Raw genomic sequence first — 24,535 nt, forward strand, 5'->3', positions numbered from 1 at the left:
ATATAAAATAAAATCTCACACCAGTCATAATGGCTAAAATAAACAACTCAGACAACAACAGATGTTGGCGAGGATGTGGAGAAAGAGGATCTCTTTTGCACTGCTGGTGGGAATGCAAATTGGTGCAGCCACACTGAAAAAAAAACTGTACTGAGGTTCTTCGAAAAATTAAAAATAGAACCACCCTATGACCCAGTAATTGCACTACTAGGTATTTACCCAAGGGATACAGGTATGCTGCTTCGAAGGGACATGTACACCCCAATGTTTATAGCAGTGCTATCGATAATAGCCAAAGTATGGAAAGAGCCCAAATGTCCATTGACAGATGAATGGATTAAGAAGATGTGGTATATATATATACCATCGAATATTACTCAAAAATCAAAAAGAATGAAATCTTGCCATTTGCAACTACGTGGATGTAAGTAGAGGGCATTATGCTAAGCGCAATTAGCCAGTCAGAGAAAGACAAATATATGACTTTACTCATAAGAGGAATTTAAGATACAAAACAGATAAACATAAGGGAAGGGAAGCAAAAGTTATATAAAATCAAAAGGAGGGGAACAAAACATAAGAGACTCTTAAATACAAAGAACAAACTGAGGATTGCTAGAGGGGTTGTCAGTGTGGGGATGGGCTAAATGGGTAAGGGGCATTAGGGAGGACACTTGTTGGGATGATCACTGGGTGTTATACATGGGGGATGAATCACTGGAACCCACTCCTGAAATCATTATAGCACTATATGCTAACTAACTTGGATGTAAATAAACACATGCATACAAACATACATACATAAGATAGAGTCTACAAACCATGAATACATGGAAGCTTCATTTATGTTAGAAAGTTTTGTAGACCAGTAGGAAAAAAACTGCTGTTTCAATAAAGTGTCTTAGAATAGGGTTTCCACATGGAGAAAAAAATGAAATTGGATTCCTACCTCAACCCATACAATTATGAATTCTAGGTAGATAAAGACTTTCCTATTACAAAAAAAAAAAAAGACTACAACATTTTAAAGAATATTTTAGGACTACAGAGGCAGCTGGGTAGCTCAGTCAGTTAAGCGTCAAACTCCGGCTCAGGTCACGGCTCACGGCTTGTGGGTTCAAGCCCCACGTCGGGCTCTGTGCTGACAGCTCGGAGCCTGGAGCCTGCTTCTGATTCTGTGTCTCCCTCTCTCTCTCTGCCCCTACCCCACTCACACTCTGTCTCTCTGTCTCAAAAAAAGAAAAATAAAAAATAAAAATAAATTAAAATTAAAATTAAAATTAAAAAAAGAATATTTTAGAGGACTCCAGAGAGGTAAAGATTCCATGAATAAGATAAAAAAGCACAAATCACAAAGTCTGTTCAGTTATACTACGCTGCAATCAAGAATTATATTAATCAGGTAGGGGGTGGTTAAATAGTTGATGGGAATTAAGGAGTGCATTTGTTGTGATGAGCACTGGGAGTTGTATGCAATTGTTTAATCACTATATTCTACACCTGAAACTAATATTACACTGTATATTAACTAACTGGAATTTAAATAAAAACTTTAAAAAAGAAAGAATTGTATTAAAAGATATCATAAAGATAGTGAAAAGGCAAGCCATAACCTACAAAAATATTTGCAACATATGTATCTGACAAAGAATTGGTATCTAGTAAAGATAACTCCTAAACATCAATAGATCCCAATACAGAAATGAACAAAGAACTTGAATAGGCACTTTACATTAAAAAAAAAAAAAAGAGTAACTGGTAAGTATGAGCAAAGTTGCTCAGCCAAGATTATTACTAATCTTGGACAAAAAAGCATATTAAAACCACAAACAGCTATCTTTTCACATCCACTAAATTTGCCCCAATTAAGAGATCAGAGAATATCACATCAGAAATGTGTACAACAACCAAAAGTGACTTAGACTTGGCCATTTAAATGATTTTTCCTAGATCTTTGAATCTTAACCAAGTGATTTTAAAACGCAGCAGTGGCTGAAGATCATTTATCATAGAGTGGCAATATGCTGATTAGACTGTTTCCATCAAAATACTACCACTGTGGCTCTTGTGATTAGCCTTTTGATGCTTGATTACTTCCAAGCCTGTTCCTCTAACTTCCTATTACTTACACTCCCGATATTTTCCAAAAAACTCCCTTGCTTAAGCTAGCAAATTCTATTTCTATCAAATTTTATTTCATGTAATCAAAAACTACTGATACTTCAAGTTTCCCTTTCAATAGGAAGATTCAAAAGGTTTCTGTTTTGAGTACAATGACACAATTCCTGGAAATCAAAATTCATTACATTTCTGTATTTGTGACTCTTTCTTTAGAAAACCACATGACAGCAAATGACTTTAAGACTTGATCTGAATATCCACTCACTACAAAAAGTTCATCAGCATCAAAAGCATGATAGCAAATGAAGTACCTAGCTCTTTCTCGGGCTGCATCCTCACGGGCTTTTTCCTTTTCTTGCCTCTGTTGTTCAATTCGGGCTTCTTGTTCTTTCCTTTTCATTAACAATTCTTCTACACGGGCCTGCCGTTCTGCCTCTAGTGCTCTTTTACGTTCCTATAGTCAGAAATGTTTTAAAATGTTAGAATTATGTGTAAAGTGAAAATGATTAAAGGTGGCACAGTTTTGACATAAATTTAGATATTCAAGTAGATCCTTACTACTAGGTAAACTTCACAGAATTAAAAAAAAATCAAGTATCAATGATAATCTGGTTTTCATATGCCATTTACCAGTATTACGCATAATAAGTGCTCTCTGAAGCAGATACTATGTTATTCATAGTCTGTGAGAACCTAATATGTACTTTATGGTCAATCACTTCTATAGTCTTGTGTTTACAAATGGTTTCAAAAATACCAGAAAATGATGCAGAAAATGTCATGAAGGAGTTAAATGGAAAAAAAAAGAAAAACTTGTGGCAAGGAAAAAGGTATCATAATACAGCATAGTGGGTAAAAGAGTGGGCACTGGGTCAGATTCCCTGATTTTATTCCGTGATCCTATTATTTACTGGCTTAGGGACTCTGGTCTAGTTGTATTGTAACTGTGCCTTAGTTTTCTGGAAGACAAATAATAACATCACTAACATCTTCAGATATTGTAAAGAACAAATGAGGTAATACATAAAGAATACTTACCAGAGGGCCTAGCATATAGTAAATTCTCAGTAATTATTTATCATCCACAACATTAAGGCAGAAGATACTTAATTAAAATACTGTGAAGTATTATGTACTATGTACATTTTTGCCTACTAGGAGTACTTTGATAACTTTCACCATATTACTATCTGTACTGACACATTTTTTACTTGTGCACAGTTTTATTTTTTGTGGTTGCCATTTTAAATACACTTTTTATATGAAGATTTTTTTTTATAAAATTCAGAAAAATTTTCAGTCATGTTTTTTTTTCTTTTTTTTCAGTCATGTTTTTAAAGATTTTGTTCCCATCAAAGTTCCTAATATCTTTGTTTTGTTTTGTTTCCATAAAACCATTTGTTGACATTTTTATCTTATGTCCAATGCCTTTTAGTATCTTTTTCAACATATAAATCTCCATATTTACAAGTACAGAATTATGGGTAATTCCAAGACTATCTTGAAATTATTATTCTTTGAGAAAAATGTATTATCACATCTTCATCTTCTCTTAATGATATTATTTTTCATTTCTATTATTTATTTTTCTCAAGTTTTTAATCATTTGGTGTTCATCACAGCAAATACACTCCTTAATCCCCACCACCTGTATTTCACCTATCCATTGCCCTATGCACCTCCCCTCTGGTAACCATCAGTTGGTTCTCTATAGTTAAGAGTCTGTTTCTTGGTTTTTTGTTTTTGTTTTTTATTTTCATTTTTTGCTCATTTGTTTCTTAAATTGCACATATGAGTGAAATCATATGGTATATGTCTTTCTCTGACTGCCTTATTTCACTTAGCATTATACCCTCTAGCTCCATCCAGGTCATTGCAAATGGCAAGATTTCATTCTTTGTTATGGCTGAATAATATTCCATTGTATATATACCACACCTTCTTTATCTACTCATCAGCTGGTGGGTACTTGGGCTGCTTCCGTATCTTGGCTATTGTACATAATGCTGCTATAAACATAGGGGTGCACGTTTGAATTAGTGTTTTGTATTCTTTGTGTAAAAACCCAATAGTGCAATTTGCTGGATTATAGGGTAGTTCTATTTTTAACTTTTTGAGGAACCTCTATACTGTTTTCCAGAATGGCTGCACCAGTTTGCATTCCTACCAATAGTGAAAAGAGGGTTCCTTTTTCTACACACCCTCACCAACACCTGTTGTTCCTTGTGGTTGATTTTAGCCATTCTGAGGGGTGTGAGGTGATATCTCATTGTCAGTTTGATTTGTATTTCCCTGATGATGAGTGATGATGAACATCTTTTCATGTCTCTGTTGGCCATCTGGATGTCATTTTTGGAAAAATGTCTTCACGTCTTGCTCATTTATTAACTGAATCATTTGATATTTGGGTGTTGTTAGTTCTTTCTATATATTGCATATTAACCCTTTGTGGATATGTCATTAACAAATACCTTCTCCCATTCCATAAACTGCCAATGCAGGTTTTTTTTTTAACTGCAAATAAATGTGAGTTTAAGAGAAAACTCTTTTGCTTATATTTTCTTCATTGTAAATAATTTTCTGTGCCAGACATTGTTGTTTTGAGTCTTAAAGAGTTTTTGAGATCTTATATATAGCTAGAAAAATTTCCACATATTATGCTTAGTAATGAGAAGAGCTATAATCAATTAGTTCATGATTAGTATGCCTGACAGTAAAGAATATATTTAAAATCTAACTGTATGCCTCCAGTAGTCTGTAATCTACCACATATGCCTTCCGGAAATCAGTACATTCCCTGTAGTTCCCAATCCTTCTTTCCCTGGGCCCCCTCCAAAAAAAGAAAGAAAAAGAAAAAGAGAAAGAAAAAGAGAAAGAAAAAGAGAAAGAAAAAAAGTAGGGACTTTTTAGCTTACTAGTTTAAAAAAGTTTTCTTCTGCGGGGGTAGATAGGGTTTCTTGTAGGTATGAAGTTACCATAGTGAGCTTAGTTATTAGAAGTATTCAGATGTCTCCTCAGTGTTCTCTTAAACTGCCTTAGTATTTTTTTTCTGTCATTTACTGGGCACTTACTATGCTAAACACTTTGCTAAGTATTTACCCATATTAGCAATTTTAGTATCACAACAAACTGGGGGTCTTTAAGGTAAAATGACTTGCACAAGGCTGTATAAGTAGTAATTAGGAGAACCTACCATCACTGTGTTCCATTAATCATAAAGACTAGGGGCCAGGGAGAGGCTATGTGAGCTACCTGGGGAATGGGAATGAATTAAAAAAAATATATGTCAATACAATCAAAGGCAGAAGAAACAACAGGTGTTGGTGAGGACGTCCAGAAAGGGGCACCCTCTTACACTGTTGGTGGGAATGCAAACTGGTACATCCATTCTGGGAAACACTATGGAGGTTCCTCAAAAAGTTAAAAATAGAATTACCCTATAATTCAGCAATTGCATTATTGGGTATTTACACAAAGAAAACAAAAACACTAATTCAAACATACACCACTATCTTTATATGAGCATTATTTACAATACCCAGGATATGGAAGCAGCCCAAGTACCCATCAACTGATGAGTGGATAAAGATGTGGTATATATATATACAATGAAATATTATTCTGCCATAAAGAAGAACAAAATCTTGCCATTTGTGACAACATGGACTGAGCTTATAATGTTTAGGGAAGTTAAGTCAGTCAGAGAAAGACAAATATCATATGATTTCACTCATATGGGCAATTTAAGAAACCAAACACACAAAAGAAAGACAAAAAGAGAGAGACAAACCAATAACAGACTCTTAAGTATAGAAAACCAACTGATGGTTAACAGAGGAGAGGTGGGTGGAGGGATCGGTAAAATAGGTGGTGGGGATTAAGGAGTGCACTTGTGATGTGCGCTGGGGGATATACGAAATTATTGAATCACTATATAGTATACCTAAAACTAATATAACACTGTATGTTAACTTGAAATAAAATAAAACCTTAAAAAACTATATCATGTGAAAACACAAGTTTCACAATAAAATACAATAAACTTAGATATTAAATATAAAGAATTAAACCAGAACTTTTCATTTCATACTTTGTAAAACCAAAAGTTTCAAAAATATGCTTTCAAAAATTATAAAATGGTCTTATAAATGAAATATATGTGTATATATAATTTATGTGTATGTACAATGTAGCCAAGTTGAATGTGTAAATATAATGCCAACTTTTGATCTTATTCATATATATAACAGATACTCCAATATTGTACCAATAGATATAACTGAACTTCAAAAAATATTCAATATTTTAATTTCTGTTTTTAATATAAATGGAAAAGATAACTGGTAACTATAGCTAATGAATAAAATTATTAAGTTCAGCTCATATTTTCCTTTCTAAAATTTAAGTTTCCTAAATATAGGAAACTTTGTACCCCACATAAGCATTTTGCACAGTGCAAGAGTTCCATGAATATCTCTTAAATGAAGCATAACTTTATAAAATAATAGGCATTATAAATCTATATACACACAAATAAAGAGTATCAACCTGCAGCAAATGAGTTAGAAAGATATTTAACCCTTAAGCCTTCTGAAACCTCTGAAACCCCCACAAACTTTGCTTATTCCAATCAGTATTTGTTTATGGAAGCCTAAGAATGGATACTGCTACCCCTATACGCTCTTTAGGCCTACAATTTAGTGACTAGGGCAAAAGGACAGGCAGAATATCTAAGGAAATTGAACTTAAAACTAACCAATAATTTACATAACTAAAATGGCAAATTGAGAATATATGATGACAGCATATACTTAGTATTTTACTCACAAGAAAGAAGGGTCACAATTGCCTGTAACAGTTTATGGGAATGTTAAAAAGTAAAATAGTGAAAGAAAAGCAGAGGACCTTACTATTATTGCATCTACAGAATGCTTGCCATTAGTGCCTTGCACATCTACTAATGACTACCTGGTAAAAATTTTTTTTAATTATAAATAAGTTATACATTACCAGTGGGCTTTTCTTTTTAATTTTTTTAATATTTATTTATTTTTGAGAGAGAGACAGAGCATGAGCAGGGGAGGGGCAGAGAGAGAGGGACACACAGAACCCAAAGCAGGCTCCAGGCTTTGAGCTGTCAGCACAGAGCCCAACACGGGACTTGAACTCACAAACCGCGAGATCATGACCTGAGCTGAAGATGCTTAACTGACTGAGCCACCCAGGCACCCCAAAGGACTTTTCTAATATCAGTACAGGTTGACTAAACTTGATGGGTTTTTAATTTTTCATTGAAAATTAAATCCATAGGAAATTTCCAAATTTTTTAAATGTTTATTTATTTTGAGAGAGAGAGAGAGTGTGTGAGCAGGAGAGAGGCAGAGAGAAAGGAGAGAGAAAATCCCAAGCAGGCTCCACGCTGTCAGCACAGAGCCTGACGCAAGGCTCAATTCCACAACTGTGAGATCATGACCAGAGCTGAAATCCGATGTTCAATTTACTGAGCCACCTTGGCACCCCTTTAATTAGAAAAATAATTCTAAGCAGTCAAAACAACTTTAAAGTGCTAGTGTGTACAGGAAATTCCTTACTACTTTCAGGAAAGAACTGCTTTCCTTCTGGCTTTAATAAATGTCCCAATTTGTGAAATAAGAGTCATTATTTTGTTTTTAATGTTTATTTATTTTTGAGAGAGAGAGACACAAAGTGCAAGCAGAGAAGGGGCAGAGAGAGAGGGAGACACAGAACCCAAAGCAGGCTGCAGGCTCTAAGCTGTCAGCAGAGCCTGACGCAGGGCTCAAACCCACAAACTGTGAGATCACAACCTGAGCTGAAGTAGGATGCTTAACCTACTGAGCTATCCAGGCGCCCCAAGAGTCATCATTTTTAAATGGAAGATAACTATATATTTCAAATCTTCAGATCTATACAGTGAATGCAAAAAAATGAAGCTGTCTATTCAAAATATGCAATATTACTCATATATTTCCCTTCCTACCAACAGAGTTAATCTGTAGCTCATACATAGCTCTACAACACTTTTCACATTGTGTTGTATTGTTTGCCATAAGGCAAGGATTGTGTCTTAATTATATCTGAATTATTAATGCCTAATGGTTCTTCAAAAATAACACATAATTTACAAAACATAATGGTTTTTATAAAACGGTCGCAAGCAGAGAAATAGCACTCATACTGAAAAGACATCTCTTATTAAAACTTCAAATTTCCTGTTTTATTTACTCATTTAATTAGTTAATAGAGAAGCAACTTATAAATAATAAAAATAAAAACTTTTGTTGCTCCTTAGAGAAGAAAATCTTAAGTTTTTCAAACAGAATCATTGCGTATTTTTTTAACATAAATTAGCTTAGAACTCAGATTAAAATAAGACACTGAACTGAAATCAAACAGAGATCAGGGATGAATATAGGAATGCCTGCCAATACCCACAAATAGTAGAGAATAATCAATGAACTTTTAAAAATGTATTCATATTTTAACTTCCTAAAACCACCAGTAACATAAAGAAGCAGGAGAGGCACCTGGGTGACTCAGCTCAGGTCATGATCTTGCAGTCTGTGAGTTCAAGCCCCATGTTGAGCTCTGTGCTGACAGCTCAGAGCCTGGAGCCTGCTTGGGATTCTGTGTCTTCCTCTCTCTCTGCCCTTCCCCGACTCACAATCGGTCTCTCTCTCTCTCTCTCACAAATAAACATTAAAAAAAATTTTTTTAAAAAGAAGCATGAAGTATTAATAACATCTCTAATCTTTAACATAACAAAGCTCTGCATGACCTGTTCCCTAACTCTAGAGAGTGTACTCTCCTATGTCTCCTGCATGGAATGCCTACTTCTCATTGTTCGCTTCTATCTTATTGTTTTCAAATCTCAGCTGAGGGACCATCTTCTCTAGGAAGCTTTACCTCACTTCTTCATCTCTTTGCCACTCTCAGTTTGAGTATGGTGTTTTCCTCTGTGCTTCCAAGAATGCCGTTGCTGTTATACTGATCCTAAAGGATTAAGATTTGTTTATATACGTCTCCCCATTGAGAACAACGATGTATCCTTTTCATGTCCTTGAATCTAGCACAACATATGGCTTATAGTAGTAATTCAATAAATGATCACTGAATGAACAAATAAACATTGGTCATAATAAAGTATGTCCTCACTTATATTTGAACACTGCAAAATTTGTTCTCTACATCAAAAGTGTCAAGTCCTTATTTCTAGCTTGTACAAAGAGGTTTTCTCCTCCTCTTCCCATGGAGAAGTGCCTTGTCTTTGAAGATGTTCTCAATGGTGTGGAGACGGCCCTTGCAGCCAGCATGTAGGTGGTCATGGTTCCAGATGGAAACCTGTAGCAACACTTGACCTCAAAAGCCATCTTGGTGCTGGATTCCCTTCAGGACTTCCAGCCAAAACTGTTCAGTTTGCAGACCTATGAATAAGCTGCCCACCATGCACTCTGGGCACCACGGCCACTGCACCCATTCAGGTGACCCAGGCCACCCAGGAAATCACCATGCAGTCCTTCCAGCCCATGAGGTTGGCCTTCTCATCCCTAGTGGGCTTGGCTTACTCTGGCTAGTGCTGACAAATCATAATGACACAGTTGAGAAACAGCAGAGATAGTCCAAAAGAGAGATCAAAGTACTCATGTACATAATCATATAGAATATGTAAGTAATCATACAATGTCATTATATTTAAATAATCATGTAATAGTCATATATGACAAATATACATACATACATGGTTGCATGTGGGTGCTTGTGTACATATATATGTGTATGTATTTACACATGCACACATATATATGTAAAATACTTCCTTTTCTAAGACAAAATAAAATTACATTTGTGTTTATTTCTTTTCCTTTTTAGTTTTTCTAAACCCTGGCTGAAAAATGTAAAATATGTGTACATATATGTATATGCTTACCCATATGTATGTATGTTATATTTATGTATTTCCTATACCACTTTAGTCTTTTTAAGTGTTGGTTTTTTTTTTTTTTTAATTTTTTTTTTTCAACGTTTATTTATTTTTGGGACAGAGAGAGACAGAGCATGAACGGGGGAGGGGCAGAGAGAGAGGGAGACACAGAATCGGAAACAGGCTCCAGGCTCTGAGCCATCAGCCCAGAGCCCGACGCGGGGCTCGAACTCACGGACCGCGAGATCGTGACCTGGCTGAAGTTGGATGCTTAACCGACTGCGCCACCCAGGCGCCCCTTAAGTGTTGGTTTTAATGTGCCATATCAACTGATAAAAGTGAGATGGTAATTGTATTTGGTTTGCAGTTGAGTGGAAAAGCCATGTTATCAATAAGTCCTAAGAAATCATCCTCCTTATTAGTAAAATTGAGTATTTCTGTGCCCTCAAAATCTCTCTGTGGACCTCTACTCAAAGGCCAACTCTGCACCATACCATTAGAAGTTTCTTTTCAGTGTGAACATAACTGTAATTTATATCTTACATGTAGGTGCATGTCCACATGTGAGGATACTTTCTACCTCAAAATCATCCCCCTCCTCTAAAAACATTTATTTTTCTAATACAGTCTTTGATGCAAATATAATGTGAATTCAGAAAGCATACTTAATATGACCCAGAGCCTTAGCACATTTTTAGAATAATTTACCGCACATTTACACTTTGGCAACAAACCCCTCTTTAACAATGGGAAAACTGAGAAAGGCATTGATTTGCGAAAAACACAATCACAGGGTGCACCCTGCCTGCTGGTCTCATTGAGCTAATATATTCAACTGTGAGTTGTAAGAAAATGATGGTAATGTATACAATTTTGGGGAGGGTTGGTCATCTGTTGACTGTTGCCTCTGACTGTTGAACAGTTTTATATCTGTTCAGCAAATTCATTTCAACATTACTGATCACCCACGTATGGGTCTATTCTTTGAATTCTCCCTCACGCTGGTTGTAACATCTTACTGGATCCCTCACCAATTAATTGAGTTGAATAAAATCTTTGGCACCAGTTTAAACAAACAAACAAACAAAAATGTCAAGTCCTAAAAGAGTCTTGTGGGCAAGACTTTCTACTAAGTAAGATCTAAAATAGTTAATAAACATTAGTACAGTTCTTCCTATCCTGAAAACGGTACCTAAATTAGGGTTCACTACAGAGGTCAAGAGCCAAGCAATTAAAGTATCTGATGATACTGCCCAATAAATGACAGATGTTCCTTGTCATAAGCATAAAGATTGCCCAGTTCTGTAAGGCTACATATACTCAATCAAACACATTCCTTTTTTAAATGGAAGAAGCTTGTTCTTACAAAGCCCAATTAGAAAAGAATAGATAATAATCTGTCCAATTTAGTCCTTCATCTGGTTGAGATTAGAGATTCAGACTCTATGACTGCTATGTACTGATGAAAGCACTGATTACCTTATCTAAAGGGGTACACATTGTCTTTTGGCAATCAGACCTCATATTTCCACAGTGCTATACTAAATTAGGCACCCTTGGGTCAGAGATTAGGTGTCACTCCATTTTGGATCATCAGCACCTAGCTCAGAACCTAGAATACGGCAGGTGCTCAATAACTGCTTGCCGAATAAATTCTACCTGAACAGCTTCATCACGTGCTTGTTTTTCTTCCTGTCTTCGCTGACGTTCTTCCTGTAATTCATTAAGCCTCTGCTCGTATTCCTTCAATTTTGATAAGACATCATGGCGCTTATTCTGGGCTTCAAGGGTATTTATGAAGGCAATTTCGTTTACCTTCAATAAAAACAAAGAAAAGGAGTTTCAAATCAAGTTAATTCTAAGACACACCACAAAAATAAGAAACCCCACAGCAGTCATTATATAAAAATATAAACCACTAATAAGGAAGAAAACAAAAATTAAATATGGGTCTTTTCCTTTAATATTTACCTCAAAATGGATAATAATCCAGTGTATATAACAAATCCATTGGCCTTAGTAAGGAGTAATTTAGAATAAAGATCTGCCAATGAAATAGCTTTAGGTCAAGAAACGAATTAAGATTCTTACAAAAACATCTTGTGAAGTTCTACTTATTTCATTATGATTGCAATTATATAAATTACATTAAGACTTAAGTAGGTATGTACATGTTTTTCTAATGAGTTTGAGAAGACAAAACTTAAAGTGAGCATCACATCATTTTCCTTCAACATATACCAAATGCGTGACAATTAGGAACAAGGTAGTGGAAAATACACTACACCTCGACTTCACATATATTGATACTTTCCAGCCAGGTTTTGCTAGAAAGTGAAGTTTTATGAGTAAAGTTTAGCTAAAGATAAAGCAGGGAAATGTCAGTTGGGATCAAATTTCTCATTCTTGAAAGCCAGAGGGAAGGCATGCTGCAGTGAAAATGATGGACTAAAACAGGGAAGTAAACACCGGGACTGACTCTGACAGAAGAACAGACTCCAGGAATCCATGCTGAATGGAATAAAACCTACCACTAGATAAGTTATACATCTCAGACAAGAATTTGAATACAGTTCTAACCAAGGTTTCCCACTTATCTTGCCATGTGGCCACTTTTTTAAGTAGGATAATAACATAACCATCCCTCAAACTGTACTAAAAGTATAAGGCAAACAGCAGTACTGAAGGAAAATGAATCATACTGTATCAGGGCTCACACATTAAGCATAATCAAGATGAAAGAAAAAGAAATGGGACTTAATGTTCTAGACAAAAATAAGTAAAATAAAATTAGAAAAGTGAGCAAAAGTTAAGTAATTTCAATCTGTGATGTTGGTCAAAGGGTACAAAGTCTCAATGATGGAAGATGAATAAGTTTTAGAGACGTGCAGCATGATCATGACACTTAACAATACTGTATTCTTGAAATGTGCTAAGAAGAGAGATCTTAAATCTTTTCAGCACATATGCAAACATACAAATGATAACTAAGGAGAGGTGATAGATATGTTAATTAGCTGGGTTGTGATCATTCCACAATGTGTATGTATAGTAAAACATCGAGTTGTAAACCTTAATATATATAATTTTGATGTGTCAATGATATTTCAATAAAGCTATAAATAAATAATAGATAAGAAGTTAACTAGAAACTAAAAAAACCCAATCTGAAAGAAAATAAAACCCACGAAACACCAGAAAATACCCTAGGCAAACTTTGTAATATAGAAGTTAACAAAAACCTGAATTTAAAGGTAGAAAAAAATGACAAAACAACATAACAATAAAAGATTAGAAAGCTAAGGAAACAAACTGAGGACAAAAGTAACACCATCATAGACTTAACTGAATTAGAACAAGCATGGAACAAATAAAGATGGCAAAAAAGTAAATCGCTAAGTCTTTTGATAAGTTAATGCAGAATTTAAAAACGAAAATTTATGTATCAGTAACAAGCTTTTAATATAAAGAACAAATGAAGATGGCCTAATATAAGCATGAATAACATCTATAATTAAAAAAGACAAAAGAAAATGTTGCAACATATAATACAAAAAATTTTCCATGAAAAAAAAAGCAAATTGAGAACTTAAAGAAGCCATGTTGTCATGAAAAAATTTTCAGAAAATCAGTACCAAGAATATCCATATTAAATTACAAAACACTAAGGAAAAAGAATAACTCTTCTAAGCTTCTAAGCAGTAAATGCAAATCACCTATAAGAAGAGGGAAAAAAAAAAAATCAGTTGGGCCTCAGGCTTCTCCCCAGAAGTAGTTAATGCTAAAAGAAAATAAAACCTACAAAATTTTGAAGGAAAACCATTTTGAACTATGTATCTGATCTCTAGCCAAAATGTATTCAGATAGAAATGCCACACAGCCCAGGGCAACTGGGTGGTTCGGTCAGTTAAAAGTCCAGCTCCATTTTGGCTCAGGTCATGATATCATGGTTCCTGAGATCGAGCTCCGTGTTGGGTTCTGTGCTAACAGCAGGAAGCTTGCTTGGAATTCTCTCTCCCTCTCCCTCTCTGCCCCTCCCCCACTCACACATGTGTGCCTTCTCTCAAAAATATATAAACTTTAAAACTATTAAATTTTTTTAACGTTTATTTATTTTTGAGAGAGAGGGAGACAGAGAGAGAGAGAGAATGCAAGCAGGGGTGGGAAGACAGGGGGAGATAGAATCTGAAAGACTCCAGGCTAGGAGCTGTCAGCACAAAGCCCAACACAGGGCTCGAACCCACGAACCATGAGATCATGACCTGGGCCGAAGTCAGACACCCAACCAACTGAGCCACCTAGGCGCCCCAAGACTAGCTTATCTTTTAAAACAACAACAGTAACAACAGTGAATCAAACTATATGATCAAAACTTTTCCAAGTCTAAATGAATGGGAAACTAGGGATATCATTATCTGAAATATGTATTTCAGGAAGTAGATGGTTTGGAAGATAGAGGTGGTGAGCTGATGAGTTCCACTGAAAGCCATCACCAAGCAATAGATAACTGAATCCAAAGATCAACTGTGCCCCTACAAAACAAGTCTCAGAAAGACTGAAGTCATGCCATGCATCTTTTCTGATCAAACTCTATGAAATTAGAACTCAACCACAAGAAAAAAATCTAGAAAAAACACAAATACTACAGAAGTTAAATAACATACTACAAAACAATGAATGGGTCAACCAAGAAATCAAAGAGGAAATCAAAAAACCTGGAGATAGGGGCGCCTGGGTGGCTCAGTCGGTTAAGCGTCCGACTTCAGCTCAGGTCACGATCTCGCGGTCCGTGGGTTCAAGCCCCGTGTCGGGCTCTGGGCTGATGGCTCAGATCCTGGAGCCTGCTTCCGATTCTGTGTCTCCCTCTCTCTCTGACCCTCCCCCGTTCATGCTCTGTCTCTCTCTGTCTCAAAAATAAATAAAAAATGTTAAAAAAATTTAAAAAAAAACAAAAAAAACAAACAAAAAAAAACACCTGGAGATAAATGAAAACAGGACAGTCCAAAATCTTGGGATATAGAAAGAGCTATTTTAGGAGAGAAGTTTAAAGAAATACAGGCCTATCTCAATAAGTAAGAAAAACCTCAAATAACCTAACCTTCTGCCTAAAGGAGCTAGAAAAAGAACAACAAACAAAATTCAAAGCCAGTAGAAGGAATGAAATAATAAAGATTGCAGCAGAAATAAATTCAATAAAAACCAAAAAAAAAAAATCAGAACAAAACAAAACACAGAACAGAGTAATGAAACCAGGAGCTCATTGTTTGAAAACATTATCAAAATTGGTAAACCTTTAGCCAGACTCATCAGAAAAAAGAAAAAAAAAAAAAAAAAAAAGGACCACACTGGACAATCTCGAAGAAATGGATAAATTCCTAGAAACCTATAACCTGCCAAAACTCAATCAGGAAATAATGAAAATTTGAACTGACAGATTACAGGCAATGAAATTTAAGCATTTAAGTAAGGATTAAAACCTGTACTTCTCAAACTATTCTAAAAAAACCAGAAGAGTTAAAAAAGCTTCCAAATTCATTCCATGAGGCCAGAATTACCCTGTTACCAAAACCAATACCAGACAATACAAAAAAAGAGAACAGGGGAGTATCTCTGATGAAGACACATGCAAAAATCTTCAACAAAATATTAGTGAATCCAACAATACATTAAAAATATCATTCACCACGATCAAGTGGGATTTATTCCTTGGATGTTAGAATGGTTCAATATTCACAAATCAGGGGCACCTGGGTGGCTCAGTTAGTTAAGCAACCGACTTTAGCCCAGGTCATGATCTTGAGGTCCGTAGGTTCGAGCCCCACATCAGACTCTGTGCTGACAGCTCACAGTCTGGAGCCTGCTCAGGATTCTCTGTCTCCCTCTCTCTCTGCCCCTCCTCCTGCTCACACTCTGTCTCTCAAAAATAAATAATAAACATTAAAAAAAAAGCCTCAATATTCACAAATCAATTAACGTGATACATCACATCAACAAAAGAAAGAATAAAAACTGTATGATCATTTCAAAAGATGAAGAAAAAGCATTTGATAAAGTACAATATCCACTTGTAACAAAAACTCTCAACACAGTAGTTTTACAGGGAATATACCTCAACATAATAAAGGCCATCTATGAAAAACCTACAGCTAACATCATACTCAATGGTGAAAAGCTAAGGTCAGGAACAAGACGGGATGTCTACTCTCACCACTTTTATTCAACATAGACCTGGAAGTCTTAGCCACAGGAATCAGGCAACAAAAAGAAATAAAAGGCATCCAAATTGGTAAGGAAAAATTGTAACATTCACTACTTGTAGATAACATGATACTACATATAGAAAACCCTAAAGACTCCACAAAAAGAACTACTAGAACTGATAAATGAATTCAGTAAGGTCACAGGATACAAAATCAATACATAGAAATCCATTGAATTTCTATACACGAAGAATTTCTATGAAGTAGCAGAAAAATAAATTAAGAAAATAATCTCATTTATAAGTGTACCACAAATAATAAAATACCTGGTAATAAACTTAGCCAAAAAGGTGAAAGACCTTCTGAAAACTATAAAATAGTGATAAATTGAAGATGACACAAACGGAAAGATAGTCCATGCTCATGGATTGGGAGAAGAAATATTGTTCAAATGCCCTTATTACCCAAAGCAATCTACAGATCTTATGCAATCACTATCAAAATACCAACAGCATTTTTAATAGAACTAGAACAAATAACCCTAAAATGTGTATGTAACCACATCAGGTCTCAGATAAACAAAGCGATCTTGAAAAAAAAGAATGAAACTGGAGATACCACAATCCCAGATTTCTAGGTATAATATAAAGCTGTAGAAATCAAAACACTATGGTACAAATACACACACACACACACACACACACACACACACACAAAAACCACACAGATCAGTAGAACAGAAGACAGAGCCCAGAAATAAACCCATGATTATACAATGGAACCAAGAATATACATTGGAAAAAAGAGTCTCTTCAACAAATGGTGCTGGAAACTGGACAGCTACATGCTAGCAAATGAAACTGGACCACTTTCTTCCAAACTCAAGATTAAAGACCTAAATGTAAGACCTGAAACCATAAAAATTCTAGAGGAGAGTATAGGGAATAACTTCTCTGATATCAGTTGTGGTAACATTTTTCTAAATATACTTCCCAAGGGAAGGGAAATAAAAACAAAAATAAACTATTGGAACTATATCAAATTTAAAAGCTTCTCAAAGAAATCTATACATTTAATCCAAACCCTATCAAAATACCACCAGCATTTTTCACAGAGCTTGAACAAACAATCCTAAAATTTGCATGGAACCACAAACACCCCAAATACCCAAAGCAATCTTGAAAAAGAAATGCAAAGCTGGAAGCATCACAATTTTGGATTTCCAGTTATATTACAAAGCTAAAGTGATGAAGACAGTATGGTACTGGCACAAAAATAGACACATAGATCAATAGAACAGAAAACCCAGAAATGAACTCACTATATGGGTAATTAACCTTCAATAAAGCAGGAAAGAGAATCCAATGGAAAAAAGACAGTCTCTTCAACAAATGGTACTGGGAAAACTGGACAGCAACATGCAAAAGAATGAAACTGGACCACCTCCTTACACCATACACAAACACAAATTCAAAATGGATGAAAAACCTGAATGTGAGAGCTGAAAAACCATAAAATTCTTAGTAGAGAACACAGGCAATAACCTCTTTGACATCAGCCACAGCAACGTCCTACTAGATACATTTCCCAAGGCAAGGAAAACAAAAGCAAAAATAAACTCTGGGATCTCATCAAAATAAAAAGCTTCTGTACAGTGAAGAAAACAATCAATAAAGCTAAAACACAACCTATGGAATGGGAGAAGATATTTGGAAATGACATCTCTGATAAAGGGTTACTATCCAAAACATGTTAAAAACTTATAAAATTCAACATCCAAAAAATGAATACCTCAATTAAAAAGTGGGCAGAGGACATGAATAGGCATTTTTTTCCAAAGAAGACATCCAGATGGCCAACAGACACATGAATAGATGCTCAACATCACTGATCATCAGGGAAATACAAATCAAAACTACAAGGAGAAGCACCTCACACCTGTCAGAATGGCTAACATCAACAACACAAGAAATAATAGATATTCACAAGATCGTGGAGAAAGCAGAACCCTCTTGCACTGTTGGTGGGAATATAAACTGGTGCAGCCACTTTGGAAGACAGTATGGAGATTCCCCAAAAAGTTAAAAATAGAACTACCCTACAACCCAGCAATTATGCTACTAGGTATTTACCCAAAGAATACAAAAATACTAATTCAAAGGGATATGTGCACCACAATGCTTATAGCAGCATTATGTACAATAGCCAAATACAGTAACAGCCCAGTGTCCACAGACTGATGAATGGATAATGAAGATGTGATGTATATAGGGAAAATGGAATATTACTCAACCATAAATAAGAATAAAATCTTGCCATCTGCAATGACATGGATGGAACTAGAGAGTATTATGTTAGGTGAAAATAAGTCAGAGAAAGACAAATACCAAATTACTTCACTCATATGTGGAATTTAAGAAACAAAACAAATGAGAAAAGGAAAAAAAAAACAGATAAAGTGAGAGAGACAAAGAAACAGATTCTAAATTATAGAGAACAGACAGTTACTAGAGGGGAGGATGGGTAGAGGGATGGGTGAAACAGGTGATGGGGAATAAGGAGTGCACTGGTTGTGATGAGCACCAGGTATTGTATGCAAGTGTTGAATCACTATGTTGTACACCTGAAACTAATATTACACAGTATGTTAATTGGAATTTAAATAAAAACTTAAATAAGAAAAACCAAAAGCTTCTGCAAAGCAAACAACAAAACTAAAAGACAACCTACTGAATGGTAGAAGATATTTGCAAATGACATATCCAAAAAAGGGTTAATATCCAATATACACAGGAATTCATACAACATCCCCAAAAACAAATAATCTAATTAAAAACTGGGCAGAAGACATGAACAGACATTCTTCCAAAGAAGACATACAACATGGCCAACAGACATATGAAAAGTTGTTCAACAGCACTAATAATGAAAACCACAATGAGATATCACCTCACACCTGTCACAAAGGTTAAAATCAAAAACACAAGAAGCAACAAGTGTTGGAGAGGATGTGGAGAAAAAGGAACCCTCCATTCACTGTTCGTGGGAGTGTAAACTGGTATAGCCACTGTGGAAAACAGCACGGAGGTTCCTCAAAAAATTAAAAATTACCATATGATCCAGTAATCCTAGTACTGGGTATTTACCCAAAGAATCTGAAAACACTGATTCAAAAAGATATATGTACTCTTATGTTCACTGCAGCATTTTTTACAGTATCTAAATTATGGAAGCAACCCAAGTGTCCACTGATAGATGAATAGGTAAAGGATATGTAGTATTTATATACAATGGAATATTATTCAGCCATAAAAAGGATTGAAACCTCGCCATTTGCAACAGCATGGATGGATCCAGAGGGTATTATGCTAAGTGAAAGTAGTCAGAAAAAGATAAATACTATATGATTTCACTTATATGTGGAATTTAAGAAACAAAGCAAATGAAAAAAAGAGAGAAACAAAAAACAGACACTTAGAGAACAATCAGGTGGCTGCCAGAGGGCAGCTGGGTAGGGGAATAGGTGAAACATGTGAAGGGGATTAAAAGTACACTTATCATGATGAGCAGTGAGTAATGTATAGAATTGTTAAACCACTATATTGTACACCTGAAATTATTGTACACCTGTATGTTATTTAAATGGGAATTAAAATTCAAAAGAAATATTCCCAAACATCAAAAGAAATAAAAAGTAAAGATTAGGGGTTGGGGCTAAAGATGCAAATCTAGAAGTCACTAGAGAGATGATAGTTGAAGCAAGATAATGATTGTCATACTCGAGGAAAAGAACAAGTGAAATGGGCTGAAGTCAGTAAAACTTAGGCATCAAATGAAAAAGGAAAGACAGGGGGTGCCTGGGTGGTGCAGTCGGTTAAGCGTCCGACTTCAGCCAGGTCACGATCTCGCGGTCCGTGAGTTCGAGCCCCGCGTCAGGCTCTGGGCTGATGGCTCAGAGCCTGGAGCCTGTTTCCGATTCTGTGTCTCCCTCTCTCTCTGCCCCTCCCCCGTTCATGCTCTGTCTCTCCCTGTCCCAAAAATAAATAAACGTTGAAAAAAAATATTTAAGAAAAAGGAAAGACAGTAAAGGATTAGTTAGAAAACAAAGAAAATCAAGGTAGTGCAGAATATTCTAGAAAATGTTATTTCACAGGATTCATAATGGAAAGATTCAGAAAAGTCTTTTAAACTTAGTGATAACATTCTATACTACAGTGATACTATTCTATGTATATATTCTATGTATAGCATAGAGGGAAAATGGTATTATAAAAAATTCAAGAAGATATGGGTGATGAGGTGGTGAAAATCAGCTCAGCCCACTCTTTCCAAGGAATCTGCAGATTCACAAAAGGCCAGAATAGATAATCTGCAGAACTGGAGTATACAAGTAGGTAGTCTAGAGGAAAAAAAGCAAAGGAGCAGGCACAAGAAGTAATGAAGCAAATTCAAAGAGCAGGCAAGAGGACACAGCACATGGAAGAGGGCTACTGCCAGAAATCAGGAAAAGGAGATCTATTCCTCATTAAAAAGTCTACTGTAATAATGAGTAGATGTTGCAAGTGAAAAAATTGGGTCCTGATTAATGTAGGTTATAATAATAGTCACTATCAACTAAACAGTGGATGTTTTGTTTTCAACCATGTATATACCCCAAAAATAAGGAATTTGAAATGACTATTAACTTACTTCACAAACTCACAGAAGGTGTATATGAGATAAAAATTATATCTTGATTATATAACAGGACTAAAATGAATATATTTGGTACATGTCTCAAGGAAATTACATTTCTAGTAGACCTTAAGAATATTTTTAAGGCCAGAAAAAGCAACCACCTTAAACAACTAAAAAATTAGGGAAATACATAAAACATACCAAACTCAATTAATGTAATACAGAAAATATCAAGAGAACAAAAACTATATTATTTTGCAATAGATGCAGAAAAGCATTTGACAAAATCCAACATCCTTTTATGATACAAACATGCAACAAAATAGGAATAAAAAGGAACTTCCTCAATCTGATGAAAGGCATCTATGAAAACCCCACACCTAACATCATACTTTATGATAAAAGACTAAATACTTCCTCTAAAGACTGGGAATAAGACAAGGATGTCATGTCCACATTTACCACTTCAACACTGTATTTCAGGTTCTACCTAGAACAAAAAGCAAGAAAAACAAATCAAAGACATCCAGGTTGGAAAAGAAGTAAAAGTGTATCTATTTGCAGATAACATGATCTTGGAGACAGAAAATCCTAAAGAATCCACTAAAAAGCTATTAGAACTAAAGAGCCAGTTCAAACAAAGCTGTAAGAAACATGATCAACATATAAAATTCAACTCTATTTCTGTACACGAGCAGTAAACAATCTGAAAATGAAGTTAAGAAAACAATTTCATTCTGTTTGATCCCTGAGAAATATTCCAGTGTGTGTGTGTGTGTATGTATATGTATATATATATATATATCCACCCACATCTTCCTTATCCATTCATCAGTCAACGGACATTTGGGCTCTTTCCATAATTTGGCTATTGTTGATAGTACTGCTACAAACACTGGTGTGCATGTGCCCCTTCGAATCAGCATCTTGGTATCCTTCGGACAAATACGTAGTAGTGCAATTGCTGGGTCATAGGGTACAATGTGGATGGAACTACAGCGTATTATGGTAAGCAAAATAAGTCAAAGAAAGACAAATATTACATGATTTCAGTCAGGTGGAATTTAAGAAATACAACAGATGAACATGGGGGAGAAAGAAAAATAACATAAAAACAGAGAGGAAGGCAAACCATAAAAGACTCTTAAATGCAGAGAACAACTGAGGGTTGCTGGAGGGGTGGTGGGGCAGGGATGGGCTAAATGGGTGATGGGCATTAAGGAGGGCACTTGTTGGGAGGAGCACTGGGTGTTACATGTAAGTGATGAATCACTAAATTCTACTCCTGAAACCAATACTACACTACATATTAACTTGGAAATAAATAAATAAACAAATAAATAAAATGAGACAAGATTAAAAAAAAGAAAACAATTCCAATCTGCAATCACGTCTATAAGAGTACATACTCAGGAATAAATTTAAATGAGTTGAAAAACTTTTTGCATACTAAAAACTTCAAAGCACTAAAGAGACATGTATCAATGTAACAGGATATTATAACAGTAATCAAGATAAAATGGCATTGGCATAAAAAAAGGCATCGAGACAAATGAAACAGAATAGAAACAAACCCATCCAGTATATGGCAAATAGCTTTCAACAAGGGTCCTAAGGCAATTCAATGTAAAAAGGACAATCTTTTCAACTGGTACTTGAATATTAGATATCCCTATGAAAATATGAACCTCAACCCTATCTTGCACCAGATACAAAATTTAATTCAAAAGAGGACACAGATGTCATTGTAAAATTTAAAACTCCTACAAAAAAATTAAGAGAAAATCTTAGTGACCTTAAATTCAGGTAAAGATTTTTTAAATAGGACACAAAAGACACATGGTACAGAAAAAAAAAAGTTAATATATTGGACTTGATCAATTTTTAAAACTTCAAAAGATACTTTTAAAAAAAAGAAAAGGCAATCCAAGGTCTGCGAGGAAGTATTTGCAAAACATAGATCTTAGTATCTAAAATACATAAAGTCCTCTAAGAAATCTTTTCATTTGTGACAATGTGGATAAAACTGGAGGGCAATATGCTAAGTTAAATGAACAAGAAGGAAAGACAAATGCTGCACGGTATCACTTAAATATGGAATCTAAAAAAAAAGTTGAACTCATAAAAATAGAGAGTAGAAATGTGGCTGCCAGGGGCTAAGGGTAGAGAAAGAATTAGGGAGAGGTTAGTAAAAAGGTATAAACTTTCAGTTATAAGAAGAATAAGTCCTGAAGATCTAATGCATAACACAGTAACTACAGTTGATAACACTAATTGAAATATGCTAAGAGAATAGAACTTAAATGTTCTCTCGCTCACAGACATGCATAAAAGATAAACATGTGAGGTGATGGATGCATTATTTAACCTGATGAGGGGAATCCTTTCACAATGTATATGGATATCAAATCATCTTGTTGTATACTTTATATACCTTACCATTTGTCAATTATACCTCAGTAAAGCTGAAAAAACTCAACAATAAAACAATCCAACTTTAATAAATGTACAAGATATTTGAACAAACATTTCACCAAACAAGAGCTAAAGATATGAAATAAGCACATGAAAAGATGTTCAAAAATGAAAATTAAAACCAAATGAGATACTGTACACACATAGTAAACTTACGTGGCTAAAATTACAGTGTGTAATCATGTCAAATGTTGGTGAGAATGTGGTTAATTAGAACCCTCATCCACCGCTGGTAAGAATGTCTACTACTACAAAAATCCCCTGCTTTCCAAAAGTTCTCATTACACCACTTCGCTTTTACAAGAGACCTACATTATACTTGTTTTCCCTAACCAAAAGAAAAGAAATCCAAAGAGAATTTCTGCTTAATGAAAAAAGGCAAAAAGCAAAAACTATATTCAGTGTTTTACAGGGAGCCATTACAGAGCTAGCACACCCCAAATAGTGAGAAAGAGTGGACTGCCACACTTATTCTCCAGGAGCTACACTCACCATCTCAGCTTTAGGCCACCATAGTTTTGAACTGTGTGAACATCTGTGCTTTATCTCAATTTATTTTGTGCATCCATTAGCAAGTTGTGTTCTAACATATCAGAAAAGACTAAAAGAGGTTATTTTGGGGTCTGGGAATGCTCAAATTTTTTTCCATATAAATTAATGGTAATTGCATCTTTATGGCATTTCAGGTTACAAAAGGTTTCATAGGAACACTACTTTCAGATAGTAGGGGAAACTTATATAATAACCATTTTGGAAAACTGTTTCTTCAAAAGTTCAACATGAACCTATCATGAGGCACTGCTAATTCATTCTTAGGTATTCACCCAAGAAAATGAAAGCACACATCTGCACAAAGATTTACACATGATGATTCACAGCACCTAGATCTATAATGGCCAAAAATTAGAAAGTAAGCAAATACCCATCAACAGGTGACTGGATTAACAAATTATGGTATTTCTATACAATGACACACTTCTCAGCAATGAAAAGGAACTGATATACACAACAGTATGGATTACATTCAAAATAACTATGTTGAGTGAAAGATGCCAGAGGAAAAGAATATATACTGTACGATTCCATTCATATAAAATTCTAGAAACTGCTAACATGTATAATG

At 35.1% G+C, this 24,535-nt stretch overlaps 1 protein-coding gene across 3 annotated transcripts in view; it reads right to left on the bottom strand.

The window, feature by feature from the left end:
* Positions 1–24,535, bottom strand: part of SCAPER (S-phase cyclin A associated protein in the ER) — a 535,605-nt gene that overhangs the window by 367,655 nt on the left and 143,415 nt on the right. For all 3 annotated transcript variants that reach the window (XM_043554938.1, XM_043554936.1, XM_043554937.1), the window contains exons 16-17: positions 11,720–11,875; positions 2,433–2,575 (exon numbers count right to left, since the gene is read on the bottom strand). In XM_043554938.1, the coding sequence (XP_043410873.1) occupies positions 2,433–2,575; positions 11,720–11,875 (299 nt within the window). The remainder of the gene's footprint in view (positions 1–2,432; positions 2,576–11,719; positions 11,876–24,535) is intronic.

This window comes from Prionailurus bengalensis, chromosome B3 (genome assembly GCF_016509475.1).
Source record: "Prionailurus bengalensis isolate Pbe53 chromosome B3, Fcat_Pben_1.1_paternal_pri, whole genome shotgun sequence".
NCBI classification, from domain to species: Eukaryota; Metazoa; Chordata; class Mammalia; order Carnivora; family Felidae; genus Prionailurus; species Prionailurus bengalensis.